The sequence below is a fragment of the Pipistrellus kuhlii genome, unplaced genomic scaffold (genome assembly GCF_014108245.1).
Source record: "Pipistrellus kuhlii isolate mPipKuh1 unplaced genomic scaffold, mPipKuh1.p scaffold_m20_p_6, whole genome shotgun sequence".
Taxonomy (NCBI): Eukaryota; Metazoa; Chordata; class Mammalia; order Chiroptera; family Vespertilionidae; genus Pipistrellus; species Pipistrellus kuhlii.
Window position 1 is genome coordinate 49,555,702 of NW_023425562.1, and position 19,307 is coordinate 49,575,008.

Here is a 19,307-nt window from a genome sequence, read left to right on the forward strand (position 1 = left end):
AGGCGGAAGAACCACCCGTCAGATGTCCTGATGCAGAAGCATGCCAAAGGAGTCCCAGGCTCAGGCGGAGGCTTGCGTGGCGGCAGTGGAGTGTCTAGAGGCAAGATATTAAAGATGAGGCCAAGAGATGTTATGGCACTGAAGCATGGAGAGGGTGACCATGAAAGAGGAAGGTTGTGCATGGGCATAGGGGAGACTTGGGAGGGTGAGGCTTGGGTGTGGCAAGAGGGGGTGAGTTATTGGGGGAGATTGATAGAGCAGATCTTATTACTTCTCTGAGCAAAATGGGAGGAGCCACTGGAGTGTTTTGAAGAATTATTTATACTGATTCCAATCATCTGATATGATTTATAAAAAGCATCCCTCTGGCTTCTTTAAGAATAGCCTGAAAGTGGGCTGCCAAGGCAGAAAGAAGGCAAAGTTTATCAGCTCCTGAAGCAAGACAGGAGAAAAATGTGGCTCTGACCAGGAGAGTAGCAGGGGAGGTAATACGAATTAGTCAGGTCCCACTGAACCTGCACAATGAAGCATACTTCCTTTCAACAAGGAAGAATGTGAATAAAATAGTAAAGTGATGCATCCGTTGCCAGGAAAATTAAGTTTTGAATCAATGGGCCGAGATAAGAGATGTGAAGGACACCTGTTGAGGCCATTTGGGGTTTCTTGTTAATATTTAAGAAAAACAAACACCAGAATTCAAAGACTCTTATCTGGATGTTTAAACTTCAGAGGCTAGAATGAAGTCCCACCCCAGACAAAAGTAGGTAAAAAGAAATTTTACTAGAGTTATGGAACATTTGAGGACCAAGGACTGTTAAGACACTGGATGAAAATCACCAAAAGGCTTGTGTGTTGCCTTCTCAGGAAATATGAGAAAATAATGTAGACTGACCTCTTTACATTTTTTCTGTTGTTGTTATTTGTTACTATGACTCCCTAACATAATCTAAATGAAATAAACAACAACATTCTTTTGAATACTAACAGTAAGGGCTGAATTCATCCTGGAAAGGGGTGGGGAGGGAAGAGAAATTCAGAACTGAATAAGAATCATTTACATTAAAACTTCTCTGAGGACACAGCTTATGCTTTTTTGTATATCCTAGCACAGTGGTTGGCAAACTGTGGCTCACAAGCCACACGCAGCTCTCCAGCCATCGTTTACTGCTCTGTTGACTAATGAGTTTGCCGACCACTGGGCTTAATCATAAAGGAACAACAACAGCCTGTAATTATTGGAATTGAGAGTCTAGGTCAGTGGTCGGCAAACTCACTAGTCAACAGAGCCACAGCTTGCTGACCACGTCCTAGCACAATACTAAGCACATAGTAAAGGCTTAGTGTTTTTGTTTTTTTTAATGAGCAATAAACCCATAAACACAATGGGTAATATTATATAACTAGAGGCCTGGTGCATCAAATCCATGCACTGGGGGGGAGAAGGGGGAGTCTCTCAGCCTGGCATGCACCTCTCAGTCCGGGAGCCATTGGGGGATGTCCAACTGACGGCTTAGTTGGACATCCTTAACACTACTGTGCAGGCAGGAGAGTGGCATTCCCCCTGTGGGAGTGCAATGACCAGCGTGGGGGCAGCTTCTGTGTTGAGCATCTGTCCCCTGGTGAGTCTCAGCAACCAATCATTCCACCATTGGGCTGAAACTGACTCTCTGACATCCCCTGAGGGGTCCAGGATTGTAAGAGCATTCAGGCCAGGCAGTGGGACCCCACTGGTGTATGACTGGGGCCTGGGAGGGTTGCAGGAGGGCTCCAAGGAGTGTCCAGTCTTGTTCAGTCCCAATCCACTGGTCCCTAGTAGCAAGCTAACCTACCATCAAAGTATGTGTATCTGCTCCTGGTAGTCAGTACACATCATAGAGAGCAGTTGAGTGGCCTTAGTATATTATTAGCATATTAAACTTTGAATGGTTGATTGGCCGACTAGATGACTGGACACTTAGCATATTAGGCTTTTAGTATATAGGACTAGAGGCCCAGTTCATGAAATTCGTGCATGGGAGGGAGGGGGCGCGGTGTCCCTCAGCCCAGCCTACACTCTCTCCAATCTGGAACCAGTGAGATAGGGCCTAAACCGGCAGTTGGACATCCCTCTCACAATTCAGGACTCCTGGCACCCAACTGCTCACCTGCCTGCCTTCCTGATTGCCCCTAACTGCTTCTGCCTGCCAGCCTGATCACCCCCTAACCACTCCCATGCCAGCCTGATTGATGTCTAGCTGCTCCCCTGCCAGCCTGTTTGCCCCCAACTTCCCTTCTCTGCCAGCCTGGTCATCCCTAACTGCCCTCCCTTGCAGGCCTGGTGCCTCCCAACTACCCTCCCCTGCTTAGCTTATCGCCCACAACTGCCCTCCCCTGCTGGCCGTCTTGTGTCCACATAGGGGCAGGATCTTTGACCACATGGGGGCAGCCATCATGTGTGTTGGCGTGATGGTCAATCTGCATATTGCCCTTTTATTAAATATGATTTCACTTATATGAGGTACCTAGAACAAACAAATTTATAGAGGCAGAAAGTAGACTAGAGGTTACCAGGAGCTGGGGGCAGAGCGGAATGGGCAGTTAGTGAGTGATCAATGGGTACAGAGTCTTAGTTTGGGATGATGAAAAAGTTCTAGAGATGGATGATGGCAATGACTACACAATATGAATGTAGCTAATGCCACTGAACTGTACACTTAAAAAACCAGTGTGGCTGTTGGTTGGAGTGTCGTCCCACACACCAAAAAGACACAGGTTCCATTCTCAGTCAGGACACAGGTTGCAGGTTCCCCCCTGGTTGGGGCATGTAAGGGAGGCAACTGATCAATGTTTCTGTGTACAATTTATGTATAATTCAAAAGCACAAATTTGTGTAGCTCCCCCCCTTTCTTTATTTTTTTAAAGCAATCCTATATAATAAAGAGCTAATATGCTAATTAATCCAAACAGCAGAACAACCATCCAGACAACCATCCAAATCACCTTTCGGATGAAGCCAGGGCTGCGAGGGCCAAGCCCCTTGTAAGAATTTTGTGCATCAGGACGCTAGTAGTATTATAATGCTGAATCATTTTCAAGCACTGAGAAATTAGGGTCATTGGGAAGCAAGTTTTAAAGTAACAGTAACTATATTTCTTTTCCAGATCAGTTGGATGATAAAAAGTACCCTTCTCAGGAAAGTATGAGAGAGTGTGAAGAAAGAAGCTTTTCATAACTATCTTCCACTACTTGGAAGCAATAAGGAGTATTCAGGCATTGTTTTCCTACCCTGGGGTTCCTCTGTTTCAACTGACTTATTCCATTCAACTATTCAAAGCTATTATTGAAAGATGATAGTTCTTTAAACATTTTAAAAATCATTTTATGTTCAATTCATAAAATGTTTCAAATGAACCAAATGTGTGTATAAAATGGTGAAGGCCCTAGCCTGTTTGACTTTGTGGATAGAGTGTTGGCCTGTGGACAAAGGGTCCAGTTCAATTTGGGTCAAGGGCACATAGTGTGGTTGCAGGCTCCTCCCCAGCCTGGGCCGAGGTTGGGTGCTTTCAGGAGGCAACCAATCAATGTGTTTCTCTCACATCAATGTTTCTCTCTATCTTCCCCCTCCCTTCCTCTCTCTCTAAAAGATCAATGGAAAAATATCCTTGGGTGAGGATTAACCAAAAATAAATAAAAAAGTTTTTTAAAAATTGTGAAGGTGGGTTCAGTTGGTTCAGTTCTAAAAGAGATTTTTAGTCAAATGTCTGGGTTTTGCCTGAATGAGAAGCAATAAATCATCAGTCTGATTGGCAATTCACTCTTCAATCTATTGATTTGGTAATAAATGAAGTAGATATACCAAAAAGCCTAAAAACACGTGAGTATTAATGGGTTACCCTAAAGGGAAAAAAAATAGTATCAAAAACAGAAATCGGCATTCCAAAATGAGAAAAAGGACTGAAATTAGAACAACCATGTGAAAGTTAAGAATATATCTTCCCATAAAATACCAACAATATTCCAATTAAATTGTTTTCATTCGATTTTTATTTTTAAGATTTTTTTAAAAGTGCACAGCGAATTGGATTCCTAATCATATTTCAAGGGTGCATAGAAGAAATCCAATAATGCTTCACATGCATAAAACTGTAAGAACAGATTTCATTTAAAATTACAATTTCAAAAAATATATACATAAAGATACATAAAATCTTTATTAAATGATCACACAGTAACCTGATACAATGCTTCCTGATACAAGAAAATAGAATATAAAATGGTTTATAATATATAAAGGAATTCTCAAAACAAAATCTATAATAATAAAAGCATAATATGCTGATTAGACCAGACATCCTTCCAGGCATCCTTCTGGATGAAGCTGGGGCTGCAAGGGAAGCCCAGGTCTTGGAGCCAGAGGGAAACCCGGGTCCCAGTTGCCAGAGGGAAGCCAGTGCCAGCAGCCAGGAGAAGGAAGGCCTACTCTTGCATGAATTTCATGCACCGGGCCTCTAGTTTGTACATAAAAATCTGTCTACCCGTTTACCTATTATGACTATTTCCCTCTATCTTACATCCTCCTTCCATACACACATTGCCTTGTGCTTTTCCCTGCACCTTCCCAAGCATGTTCCTCCTCCTGGGTGGTGGTCAAGTCTCTTTTTCGGGTGAGAAGAGAAAGGTATTTTTTACAGAAAAGTTTTTTTGTTTTTCTCCATCATCATTTATCCGCTCTATGCCCTCTTTCACCTCCACCACCTTCTACTCCCAACTCTCCCTCCCCCGCCCCCTTCATCACACTGTTGTCCTTGTCCATGAGTGATGAATAAAAATTTTTTAAAAATAAATTCATGGTACCAAGATTTACTGATGTGAATTTAAAGAATGGCTTTTCATTTGGAGTAAAAAATTTGAAGTAAAAAAAAAAGAAAAGAAACAAATATATACACATATACTAAAATCCATACAAAAATATAATTTAGTCTATTGGGGTGTCCTTTATGGACCTATTAATCTGTACAGACTATGCATGAACTGCCTGTAATCACCGTCAGCTAAGTGAGCCCACAGGGCTGCTTTGCACCCGCTTCTCCCTCCCCCTCTGTGAAGAGCTCCAGGTTCGTTAGGCAAGACCTTCTTTAAAAATAATGGTAACAAATGAAGAACAGACATGAACTCATCAGCAGGCCTAAGGCAGGTTGATTGCCTGGTCCTCGTTGAATCTGGGGATCTTCTTAAACTCACTTTGTTTCTTGAAGAAAAGCTGGGCCAGGATGTGGTCTGCCGTGGCCTGGAAGTAGTCGTCCATGTCAAGGGTTTGTAGCTGATAATGGAAAACAAAGGAAGCATCAGCACGGTACTACTCGGGTTCCCACAGATACCTCACAGCCTCTGGACACTTACAGGACAGCGGGTACCAGGCTGTGACTCCACAGCCAGAAATTCCTGTCAATGTGCACCTTGTCTGCCTGGTCTTCCCTTGCCACGGGGAGCTCACCTCTCAACTCTGAGAACCAGGAACGTCTGACTGGTGGCTACTGGGGCAACTGAAGCTTTCTCTAGAGGGGCCTCCGTCCTCCGGAGAGAGTTCCCTTCAGCGAGGGAATAGGACTATCTGTCCTCCTGTCCGAAGGGATTAGTGACAGAGCTTCTCAGAGCACCATGCCCTGAGGCACAGGAGGGAGGTGAATCTGTCCACCAAGTAAGTGGTCCTCCTGCTCCACAGCCAGAGACTGGACGAATTAATTGGGCATGCTCAGTTTAGCTTACCCCTTTATGTTTGGGCTGCCAAGCTTCAAAGAGCATGTCCTTTTTCCTTTATGCCATCAGGCGTACAGGGCCTGCCTCAACTTGGAGAAGCCAACCCAGTTCTGGAGATCAATATTAGAAACCCACCTTCCCAAGATATTAGTCACATTCTCTAATGTCTGCTTTATTAGAAATAAAAATTACATCATGGAACTCTATATATGACTCTTTGGTCTTTTTTTCTTGGTTCAGAACTTGGAGAATTAAGAGGGAAGGGGATATATTGAATCCCTTTATAACTAAATAAGAAGATTACTTGATGCTCCTCTTTTCACATTGGTTCTGCCAATTTACTTATTTCTGCGTTCATTCAACACATTGACTGAGGGCCCCCTATTCCTGGAGGCTAATTCCAGCATGTCATAATAAGTGCAAGAAATCCTCAAAAGGTTGATGGGCTTCTATATTCAGCAGGGCTGAATACATGTTATTGCCTGCTATAATGGCCAAAAGCATTTCCCTAAACCTGAAGATTGTCTGTTACCTGACAGCTGAGGGCATTTCAATCTACCTGTTATTGCCTCCTGCTGGCCAAACAGCTGAACAGCCGAAGCCATTTCCTCCAACCTGACAATGACTACTGTATACCAAATTTACCATTGATATGTATATCTGCTTTGCTAAAGGGAAAAATGTGGGAATAAAAAGAGCCCTGTGTCCAGAGACAAAAAGAATTTAGCTACTACAGCTAAACTTCCTCTGACTCCCCCATGGATTACAAATTTATATCTCTAGTCTCTTTAATAATTTATACGCAGCACCTTCTCCAGATTCCTAAATCCTTCTAGATGCTGGGAAAGACCCCCCAGCACCCTATTGTCCAGATATATTGCTTAGCAGAGTGTTCTGCGCATCCCCGGCACTTAGTCATCTCTCTTGGGTGAGTTTATTCTCACCTGGTCTCTGGTGCTGAAGGCAAGAATGAAAAGCAAATCCTCGTCACAGGCACTCTTGATGTAATGCTGGGTTCCAATGGGGAAAAATATCACATCGCCAACGTGAATATCAAACTCCGTGGTACCCTTAGTATTAATAATGCCCACCTAAGGAAGAAAACAATATCATGAAGTGAAGCAAATAAAATCAAATATTCATTAAGGATAAGCATTAATAGTGAAGATCAGATGAATAAAAACCTGTGATTTTAAAAAGACTTACTAGAAAGACTAAGTGACAAATTCCTTCACATGAAATCTCCTATTCTCAAGAGGTAGTCCCACAAAAATCAAAAGATACTCTATTTGAGAAAATGTTTCTCAAAATGCCATTAGCAAGTTCAATACTGCAGAACAACATGCAAAAAAGAGCCTCAATCACTACGTTCTAATTAAGGGTTATAAATTACCCTTAGGTAATTACCTAATTAGGCAAAGGATTTAAATTTGAGTGTTTACTCCCCTGCCTTCCTCTCTCCTTGTTTGGGAAAATGCCGCTTTTAGGAGAGCAATATCTTAACAGTCTTCCCTAAAAGAATTAGAGATTAACTGTGCACACAGATTCACACACACAAGCACACCAAAAATAAAATCTGTTCTTGAAATATAATTTGTGAATGTTTACAGTGCCTGTTTCCAATTTATTAAAGCCTTCACCTCCAAAATCATACAACAAAACTTCTGCTATGAATGACATCATAGGTGAAGTGTGGTCTGGTTGGAGTCTTTCTGTCAAGACTGAGACAGGCACAGGCTAGAAAGGGCCATTTTACCTGTGTACACCATGTAGGTTTCCCCGAGAAGCCCTATGAAAGTCCAGAACCAAATCCCTGTGGTAACAGGCTGCTCGTTTTGGCTTTGATTATGGTAACCATATAATTGATCATCCAAATCAAGACTCTCTGAAGAGTGAAAGGGGGTGCTGTTCATAGTTTCACCAAGACAAGTAGACACCAGGAGGATCCTGGGAAAACTGGGACCAGTGGCCACTCTACCATCATGTCGCACTCCCCAGCCTCCGGACTCACATTATGCTGAGAAGCAAAGAGTCACATCACATTCTCCAAAGGGCAGCACATTAACCCTTGCATTGCCTGAGAATGCAAAACTCTGAAAACATAAGCAGGTGTTCCAGACCCTGCACCACAAGGGATAACTCTGTGTCACTTCTGAAATGTTCGCAGCCTCTTAGCATGCTAGGACTTGGATGCTGTTCCTCGGAGCTTGCACGGTATCCTCTAAAAACTGCCCAGAAAGGCCTTACCACCCAGTCCTTTGATGTTACCACAACTGAACCAAAAGAAATTCCTCCTTTTTTCTGCATTAAAAGGAAAGTTTAAACAAAAACAAAAAAAATCTGTTCACAGAAAAATTACCTTTGCACAACCACTTATTACATATCCCATTTCATTTGCATTAAAATGGAAATGAGGCTGTCTCAGTCCATTGTTGTAAATCCTGAGTGTACACAAACTGAGGGCATTTTGATGCTAAAGAGGAAAAAAAAGAAGAAGAAAAATGAAATCCAGTTATTTAGCCAACATTCTACGCAGCGTCTTAACAATTAATGTACTTATAATTAATATTTGTGAAGCCCTCACTAAGACATGCAATTTTTTTATGTCCTTTACATTACTTGTTCCTTATAACAGTTTTGTAAGGTTGGTAGTATTAGTCTCCCAGTTTTATGAGTGATGACATTAAAATCTAGATTGGTTGAGTAGTTTACCGAGGATCACACCGTGACAGATCTGAGATTTGAATCAGGAAATTTAAAACCATCACTGTGCTATTGGTCATTATGCAATACAGCATTTAAAACAACTGAAAAGCAACATTTCACTGGAATCCAGTCTTTTCGTTAATGCAACTATCAATGCCAAAAAATTAAGTTCCCAAATCCACATTGAGGCCTCAATTAACAGTGTACATTGATCAAATCAACCAGTGTTTGACTACATCTTTCTTTTTCTTTTTGTCCAAAAGAATGCTGAATCCAACCTAAATGTCTTATTTCATCCATCATAATAATGATTAAAACATTTTTTCTCAATTACCTGATTCAGGAATTTACTGAAAATTTTTTCATTATTGCTTAGTCCACTTTCATTTTTCCAATATTGTGCCAGCTGTATTATTCCTCCTGGAAATCGATACTCTTTTGAACCTGAGTCAGGTGAAGTTTAAAAACAAAATATAATAAATTGCTTCAAAATCATACTACAAAGGACATAGCTCTTCTATTGTCACCAAACGTATGTGGTGACAACTGCTGACACCAGATCCTAAGTGCGCCCAAAATATTGGCCTGATACCCTTAGATACTATCCCACCTTCCAAGCTCTCCTGAAATTTCTAACAAACAGTGGCCTCTTTAAGACAGACAGTTCAACTCAGGGAACCTGACTAGGAAACTTGACAGTCATCCTAAGTGCTAACCTTGTTCTTTAAGTCCATCACCTATGTCCTGTCAGCCCTACCTCTTTCAAGTCTCTTTGCTTCATAACAGTTCTCTCCCTCTCACAACTGTCAGAGTACAGGCCAACATCATCCCTAGCTGAGGGTCTTGAGAGTTCCTGCCTCATCTCCCTGCCTCTCAGTGGCCTCTTCCAATCCATTCTCTACAATTTAGCAGGATTGGCCAGCACTTCAAGTCACAAAACTAACACTAACTCAGAAAGATAGATGCACCCCCATGTTTGTTGCAGCATTGTTTACAATAGCCACGATATGAAAACCACCTAAATGTCCATCGACTAATGAATGGATAAAGGAGATATTGTACAGATATACAATGGAATATTGTTCAGCCATAAAAAATAAATAAAAAATCTTGCCAGTTGTGACTGGATAGGGCTCAAGGGCATTATGTGAAGTGAAATAAATCAGACAGAGAAAGATATATACCACATGATCTCATTTAAATGTGAAATCTAAAAAAAAGGCTTGTAGATACAGAGAACAGATTGAATGGGTGGAGGAAGTCAAAGGTGCAGACTTCCAGTTATAAAATAAATAAATCATAGGGATGTGATGTGCAATATGGCAACTACAGTTACTAATACTGTATTGCATATTTGAAAGTTGCTTAAAAGTTCTCACCACAAGAAAAAGAGTTCTGTATGATGGTGATGATATTAACTGACTTATTGTGAACATTTCTCAATATATACAAATATCAAACCATTGTGTTCTGGACATGAAACTCATATAATGTATGTCAGTTATATCTCAAATAAATAAACAAATCTATAATAATAAAAGCATAATATGCTAATTAGACTGGACATCTTCTGGATGTCCTTCCTTCTGGACAAAGCCACAGCCATCAGGGGCTGAGGCAGAGTTGGCAGAGGCCCCTGGCCATGGCAGTGGCAGGTGGAGCCAGGGCCAAGCCCTTGCACAAATTTTGTGCATCGGACTTCTAGTAAATAAATAAATAAATGAACATTATTGTGTCACTTTTCTACTTAAAAAACCCTAATTGCTCTTCTTTTCTATCAAGATAAAATATAAACTCATTTGCATAATAGCCTACATAATTGGGCCCCTCTTCCCTCATCAGCTTCTTCTCCTATAGTCCCCTCCCACAGCCCCAGCCCATAGCCTCACACTTTGAAATCTTTTGCCATGTTCTATTTTGCTTCCAGGCCTTTTCTCACATTTCCTACTCTGTTGGGAAAAAAAAAAAAATTTTTTTCAAACTTCTCTTGACTGTGGCCCATTGTAAAAAAAAAAAAAAAAAAAAAAAAAAAAAAAAAAAAAATCTCAGTCAAACACACCTATATCATCACCTGTATAAATCCTATATAATAAAAGCCCAAGGAGCCGAAACTGGCTTGGCTCAGTGGATAGAGTGTCAGCCTGCAGACTAAAGGATCCCAAGTTCGATTCCAGTCAAGGACATGTACCTTGGTTGCGGGCACATCCCCAGTGGAGAGTGTGTAGGAGGCGGCTGATCAGTGTTTCTCCCTCATCTATGATTCTAACTTTCTATCCCTCTCCCTTCCTCTCTGTAAAAATAATCAATAAAATATATTAAATAATAATAAAATAAAATTTAAAAAAGCCCAGGGACCATAAAGGCATAACAACCGGAACGACCACTCAACCAGTTTCTAGGCGGTGCACTGACCATCTCTCTGTTGCTCCCTTCCTTTCCCTCCTCTCAGCCAACAGGCTCCGATCACTGGATGGTGAACAGGGAACCAGGGTGGCTGGTAGTGGTGGAACGGGACTGGGGGCCAGCGAGGGGAACCAGTTGGCTGGCAGCAGCAGGGCAGGACTAAGAACTGGTGAGCAGGCAGAAGATGGCCCTGATCACAGGCTAGCCTAGAGACTCTACCCTCATACAATGTCATGCACTGAGCCTCTAGTATTTAAACAAATAGGCTTCATAAAATAACATACTATACCTTTAAGGTCATAAAAGTATCTCCACACGAGGCTGTCTGGAGACTGTGCATAATTGGCATTCATAACCAGGTCTGCCAGGTTGGGAGGGAGGTTGACGGCCTGGTCCTCTTTTTGCTTCTGGAATGACCTAATAAAACTGATTCCGCCTTCAGGCTGAAACACATAAGAAACCACATAAGATATCTGTGAAACATCCTACAAATTGTAGCAATAGAAGGGTAGGGATCTGAGGACAGGGTGGTATTGGCACTCTGTGATTTCCAGTGGCCCCGTTAAAAGAACTGACCTCAGTTAGTCTGATTTGTGATGTTTATAAAAATCCTCCAAGTTTTCAATGTATGTTGATTTTAAATGTGTTGGTATTTTATAATCAATAAAAACTCCTATGGCTTCTCCCTAATAACTCATTTTTTCTTCCTATAATATGATACCAGGACCTGCTGCAAAATAGATCTCAGTACTTTACTTGATAGATTTCTAAATTTTCCATTGAACCCCTTTCAATTGCCAGTCATGGGCCATCACCAATTCTCCTGATCACTCATTTGCAATGTCAGCCTCCACATCTGACCCTCTGCATCCAGTGTTATGAGTAATCCCTCCAATGATAACATAAATATTTGAAGAGACCTAAACCAGCTGTTTTTCAGGAAAATGGTGGAATCCTCCTCATTAGATAAATAAACACAACATCATCTGTAAAAAACTTCTCCCTGTATTAGCTTATGGTGTTTCAGAGATGAAGATTATAACAATTTTTATTAACTATAATCATAACCTTTCTACCAAATTTATCATAGTTTTCTATGGAAGTCCTTCACAAAGGAAAGTATAGACACTGTATTTCAACAAGTTTTATATCCTTAGTGGGAACACAGGTGTGTTTTTGAGTTCATTAGCCACCTGTTACACTGTTGATGGCTGCCCTAGGCACACAAATACACATGCTCTCTTTGTGCCTGTGTGATGCCTAAGCACATCATGGGATGCTGTTTTCAGTACAGACCTTAAGTGACCTGGAAGCAATGTCCTCGGGTGTAGAAAAAAAGACATCATCAACATCCAGCGTCTGAAGTTCATCGTGTGTGGAAAAGAAGAGCAGGAAATAGCAGTCTTCGTTGCCCACGTTCTTTATCCAGTGAAGCGTGTTTTTAGGAAAGAAGATCACTTGGCCAGCTGTAACATTGTACGTGGTAACGACATGACCATCGTCAACCACCCCGATCCACGCCGTCCCCTGGAACACACACAGAGAAGCACATCCAACACCACCTTAGAGCAATTCTCCACCTTCCTCCATTATCTCCTTCCTAAGGTAACATTCTAAGACTTTTTCTAATCACCACCTCATCACATTTTAATACAACAGATATACTATAGATCTGTACATTATTAATACATACACATACTGCTTAAGTGCTATACATATATTATAGTTTAATACATAAAAAGAGTCAGTATTTTTGCCCCCCCAAAACCAGTGTATGCCCCCTTGGAGGCAATATTGTCCCCATTGAGAATACATGCTTTAGAGTTTAAAAAGACCACAGGCACATGTGTGTTCATATGCAATTATACAGACACGCATCTTTGTGTAGATGAATACACTTGTGCGTGTATTTTCCAGTTAAGAAAAATTCTGCATACAATTTTAATAATAGTAATATTAACAATACTAGCACTTAGTGCTTTTACTGTGTTCACTTCAGATAATCTTCTTAGTACTTTACCTGATTTAACTCAAGTTCCTTCCATCAACCCTGTGAAGCAATTTCTATTATTACCATCACTTTACAAATGAGAAAGTTAACCCAGAGAGAATATACAGTTTTCCCAAGGTTACTCAGCTGGCCGATGGCAAAGCAATCCAGCTCTAAAGTCTACAGATTTTTTTCAAATTATGGTAAGAACACCTAAAATAAGATCTACCCTTTTAACAAATGTTTAAGTGACCAATACAGTATTATTAATTATAGATACAATGTTACATAACAGATCTCTAAAACTTAACTATCTAGTCAAATTACCCAGTTTAAATTATTCAATCGAATTATCTAGAAAGCTGTTGCCAGGGCCTGGGGGGGCGGGAGGGTGGGGAAGCCTATATTTTTCATCCACACCATACTTTGATTCTGCTCATACAGAAGTGTGTCCTTTCTCTCGTTCTCTCCTCTGTTCCTTAGTATTATCCTGTGAACTAGGCAGAGGAGGTACCACTGTTTCTGTTTTTAGGGAGACTCTTGGTGACATAGCAGAGCATCCCCAGGGTGGATGAAAAGGAAGTCTTTGTTCTCTCTGTTCAGACATGAAGACTATGGGTATTAAAGATGCAGGGGGAAGTGAACCACTAAAGAGCTCTCTCCAAGTCCACACGCAGCCAACAGCAACAGTATGCATCTGTTCCTATTGGGGCATCAACTACTCCAGACAGAGCCGCGACAGCACGGTGGCCAATGGGACACCCACAGCAGGTCCACTAGTCACCCCACTGCCCCACTTCTCTCAGGAACACTCATCCCAAAGCTCTCATGAAGCTACTCCGAAGCAAAAGCAAGTTCCCTGGGTGAGTGTGTGGAGGAGGGATTTCCCTCATGCCTATTGCTTGGTTCCTCACCCTGATCATGAGTGTGAGTGACCCTAGATTTCCTGGGATCTAGAAAATATTCTGGCCCACGTTATTTTTTCTAGTTGAGTTATTTCATATGTTTTCATTAAGATTGACATATAACATTATATTAGTTTCAGGAGTGTAACATAAGGAGTCAATAATTGTATATACTGTGAAATGATCACCATAATAAGTCTGGTTAACATCCATCACCACACAAAGTTATAATTTTTTATAACCTTGAGAACTTACAATTTTGAGAACTTTTAAGATCTACTTTCTTAGTAACTTTCAAATAAACAATATAGTAAGTACTATTAACTATAATTGCCATATGTATATTACATCCCCCTGATTTACTTTATAACTGGGAGTCTGTACCTTTTGATCACCTTCTAGCCCCCATTTAGAAGCTCAGATCATAAACTCTGCTGAGCTGAATCTCAAGCCTTTGATCTGTGGTACATTCTCCAGACTAATTCCTCTGGCTTGGACTTTGTTTTTTTAGGGCCCCTCTCTCCTCTCCCCCCCCTCCCCGCATCCAGGAAGGCTCACTTAACTGCCTTTCTTTCTGCCTTCCACTCTGCCAATACTCAGCCAAAAAAATCCTTTGAAGAATATCCTCTTTTACATATTTTATACATGTGGAAAAAACAAGGAGTCAAAAAAATATGAACTTTGTCCCAGTCTAGCCAACAATTACAACTACAGTTTATCTTTATCTTTCTGAGCCTCTATTCTTTTATGAGAAATAAAAAGGATTCAGTCTTAGGTACATGAAACTTTAATCTCTCTTCCTGTTGTAAACTATAAAATTGAATGAACTGTCAAAAATAAAACTGAAGTTTTATTAACAACAACAGAAATATGTCACATAAAATTGGCTGACCTATTAATAAGATTATTAGGGTAAGACCAAATTCTATAAGTTCTGGGGGGTTGGGGGCTTTTAGTCACTACTGGGCCCCCAGTGTCTGAAATACAGAAATATTTGAAATTCAAATAAACACACTCATTTCACCTCCAACTCTTTCTATTTTACTTGACTTCCAGAAAACTCTCAAAGTTCTGAACCACAATTGGCCTGATCTTAGGGACTCCAGGCTGAACATCTGCAAACTGGTTTGTCATCCAGGGCTGCTTTTTTCCTTAGAGTAAGATCATTAGATCAGAGCCACCAATTTCAGCTTTGGCTCAAAGGTTGGAACAGTGATCTTATTTTAAGAATAGTGTCTGAAAAATGATTTCAGACTGAAGAAAGAAATTCAATGTAATGCCAAGAATAATTAAAACAGCCAGGCTGGTGTTGCTCATTGGTGAGTGTCAACCCATACACCAAGAGATTGCAGGTTCCATTCCCAGTCAGGGCAAATGTTTAGTTGCTGGTTCAGTCCCCAGCAGGGGGAGTGCAGGAGGCAGCCAATCAATGTTGATGTTTCTCTCTCATCAATGTTCCTATCTATTTCTCTCTCCTTCCTCTCTCTAAAATCAATTTTAAGAAAATAATAATTAAAACAAACAGGTTGATCCTTCAAGGCATTACTAACTAATCTAACTGAATACTTAGCCAAAGCCTGGATGTTGTCTATCACTTAAGTAGCTTTTGCTACAACTAAAATAATAACCTGAGGATACAACACACCGGCATAAATGCTGAAGTACAGAATGAGGCAAACGGATTATACCTGTGCGAGATAGCCGTGCTCATTTGCATTAAAGTGCCAGTGAGGGGCACGGAGGCCATTCCTTTTTATTCTCAGGGTCCCCAGAGTCATCTGTGATCTCTGGCTGTTCAGGCTGCTGCCAAAGGCCTCTTCTTCAATGCTGAGATAATCTTTGATATTGTTCCTGTACCGGGCCCACTGGATTTCACCACCAGAGAACTCAAACACCTGAAAAGTCACAAGCAAGCACTTAGGAGCACAAAGGTCATCGCCCGAGGAACATGAGGCCACCACAGCCTACAGAGATAGAGGGGTGCCAACAGGAAAGGCTGTGGTGATGAGGGGAGTAATGGAATTCCAAAAGTGAAAAGGAAGAATTGGCCTGCAAAATGCCAGGAATGAGCATCATGGTGCAGGCTGTGTTCTCTGTCTAATTCCTGCTAGGCATAAAAAGAACACCTATTGCCCAGCTAGTGTTGCTCAGTGGTTAAGCATCAGCCCGTGAACCAGGAGGTCACAGTTTGATTCCCAGTCAGACCACATGCCAGGGTTTGGGGTTCGATCCCCAGTGGGGGGCATACAGGAGGCAGCCAATCAATGATTCTCACTCATCATGGATGTTTCTATCTCTCTCTGCCCCTTCCTTTCTCTTTCTAGAATAAAATAAAAGAATACCTATCTTGCCAAGAGGGCTTTCTAGTTGTCCATCTGCAATTTTCCCCTACAGCCAGACAGAGAACTATCTATCCATTAAAGAAAAGTTCTGCCTGGAACCAGTATCAACTCAACTTTCCCTCTTCCCTATATCACCCCTCCCTTCATCCAAATAGAATGCACCTCATTCCTCCCCATGGAGACAGAGCAAAGCTTAGTGAAAACACAATGGAAACTTTGTTTTGAAATAGTCTCTGAGAGTAGATGATGCTTTTTCTAATGTGTGTCATTCATACCTTGGATTTAGGTAAATGATTAAGAAACTGGAATTTGGGGTCAACAGCTTTTTGCAGTGTCGGAATTGTTGTCTGTGGTTTGGGTTCCGAATGGGGCTGAGGGTTGTTGATATACACCAAGGAGAGGATCAGGACTCCCACTGCTGTGGTAACGGTGCAGGCCAAGAGACACACCAGGAAAACACTCATCAATGACCACTGCTTCTTCTTTTCCTAGGAGAGATTAGCAAATTAGGAAAAATAAAGTCATCGTTTTCTACACATGATGCATTAAAATACTGCCTCCTGATCTGGAGAGTAACATGCTAAGTGAAATAAGTCAGTCAGAGAAAGACAAGTATCACATGGTCTCATTCATATGTGGAATCTGAGTAACAAAATAAACTTGTGAACGGAGTGGATCCAGAGACATAGAAGCATAGAACAGAGTGCAGAATCTCGGAAGAAAGGTGGGAGAAGGTGGGTTCATGGGAGGTAATCAACCAAGGACCTTGCATGCATATATACATGGCCCATGGACACAGACTATGGGACAGTGAGGGCCTAGGGAAGCGGGCAGGGGAGGGCTGGAGGAGGAGGTTAATGGGGGGGGGGAGGGGAGAAAAGGGAACATATGTAATACTTTTAACAATAAAGCATTATTTTAAAAAACATTGCTTCCTTTCTCAATTTGGTTTATTTTCTCTTTTACTAAAAAAAAAAAAAAAAAAAAAAAAAAAAAAAAAAAGCTTTTGTGTCCTAACTTGTTTGGCTCAGTGAATAGAGTGTCAGATTGTGGACTAAAGGGTCCAGGGTTCAATTCTGGTCAAGGGCACATGCCCAGATTGCAGGATCCATCTCCAGTGGGAGGCATACAGGAGGCAGCCAATCAATGATTCTCCCTCATCATTGATGTTACAATCTCTCCCTCCCTCTCTAAAATCAATAAAAATATACTTTAAAAAATGCATTTGTGGGATAAATATACCCAATAAAATAATACATGTGCAAATATGAGTATAAGTACACACACATATACCTTGCTAACATCCAAATAAGCAAGAATAAAAATAATCATATGAGGAGCTAGATGTTACTAGCTAACATTTACTAACACATAATGTTACTGGAAAATCAACTAGACACTTAAATTTGTATATAAAAGCATTCCAATTCAGTCAATTAGCCCCATTTACCAGTTTCTTCACCTAAAAATTAAATAGGTTATAAAGGGTAATTTCCAAGAACTCTGTAATTCCAGAACATACATCTACATTTACATGTACAGGTACATGCATAGGAGTAAGTAGCTTTCCTGTAAGGAACTGGTCTGCAGGTCTCAGTTTCTCTCCCTCTTTTGTTTAAACAGCTTCATGGAACTCCCTTCCTGTGTGTATTACCTACAGGAGCTACTAACCCATCTACCAAGTCTGAGCACAGTATTTCCATGTATTTCTACATAACTATTTCCTGGTTTCATGTCACAAGTATGTGCTGAAAACAATAGTATTACTTCTGTGAGTGTCCATGCACATCACTGAAAGCTGCCAAGAGAAAACACATCCTAATCTTTGGACCAATTTGCCTTTGTTTCCTTGACCATTCAAATGATACTCATGAGCACCGATGCCAAGGTGTCTTGTTCCACTGCCTTCTGAGCTCCTGGCCTTTCTCTCTGAGCAGGCCTACCTCTGATCACTAATAACTCTAACACACATGTCCTTAGCACTTAAGCCTTCGTAGATGGCATATGTTGTGTAGCATAATCACGTATCAACATATTCCGTTTAACATTGCACAAGGCTATGATATGGAACAATAAATAGCTCATTAGCACTAAGAGCAACGATTCCTAGAGTTGGGCCATGAAAGAGTGAAAGGAGGTGTGAGTTCAGAGTTGATGGGGAAGAAGGCCAATCAGGAGACATTGGGAGCAGGAGATGCTGCCGCGAAGAGGAAGGTCACAGAGGAAAGCTGGCCTAAGAGACTCTTTCCTGAGCTCCGCATGAAGGTTTGGAGGAGAGCTCATCTCAAGATGGAAGCCCCCAACTCACCATTCTGGGGATGGCGCTCATCTTCCCTGGACAGGAACCATTTGGGATGGTGCCTTCATGCATCTCAAATGCTGCGTTGTCCATTGGCACAAGGGAGCAGGCAGTTCCCCAAAAAGAAAAAGGGAGCAGTGGAGCTTCAGCAAACAGGGAGACCCTGGGATCTCTGCGAGAAGCAGAATGGTGATGCTTAAAGAGGGAGCACTTATATAGAGCGGGAAGTTAAGGAAATGAAATAAGGAAGCTGCCTATTAAACAATAATCTTGATCTAAAAAAATAAACACAAAAAAAAACCCTAGAAATAATTGCCAAATTAGAGGCCAATAAAATCCTTTCTATGGTCCCCAACTCTGCCCATTGATGACTCATACAGAGATAATAATAGTAACTGTAACACTTATTTCCTTATTTCCCTGTGTGCCGGGCACTGTGCTAAATGCTTTACATACATGAGGTAACTTAATTATCACAGTGACCCTGGCAGGTGCAGCCATTATTCCCATTTTGTAGATTAGGAACCTGAGGCATGCAGAGGGATGGTAACTGCCCCCAAATCCCACAGCTGGTTTTCGTGTCAGAGCCAAGCACCCTGAACCAAAGACTCCGCCGCGACCCTGATTCTCTGCAGTTCCCTGTAGGGGCCTAGTGAATAAGGTGACTGACTTTTCTACGCCATGTAGTGAATAATTTTGTTACCTGAAAGTTAAATATTTATTTAAAATTCATTCGCATTATATTACCTGGGGATGAGTGGTGGCCTGAGTAATCTGAAGACGGCTGTTATGAATCCACAAAGCAGTCATCTGTCCTTCTTTCCTTCCTGTCTTCCTCCCCTTATTTTTTCCATAGCCATGGCTGCATGCCTACTGTAATCCAGGCTGCACCCCACTCCTGTGCGAACGAAGAGGCCCTGGGGCAG

The 19,307-nt window shown here is 41.4% G+C and overlaps 1 protein-coding gene across 1 annotated transcript; it reads right to left on the reverse strand.

Moving 5' to 3' along the window:
- Positions 1-4,372: 4,372 nt before the first annotated feature.
- Positions 4,373-18,581, reverse strand: LOC118707827. The gene is made up of 9 exons (XM_036418660.2): positions 18,391-18,581; positions 16,358-16,570; positions 15,429-15,635; positions 12,142-12,372; positions 11,135-11,288; positions 8,777-8,886; positions 8,096-8,209; positions 6,681-6,827; positions 4,373-5,299 (listed from the first exon to the last, which is right to left on the reverse strand). Exons 1-9 carry the CDS (start codon positions 18,472-18,474, stop codon positions 5,165-5,167), a joined length of 1,395 nt encoding a protein of 464 aa, XP_036274553.1. The 5' UTR covers positions 18,475-18,581; the 3' UTR covers positions 4,373-5,164.
- Positions 18,582-19,307: the final 726 nt, after the last annotated feature.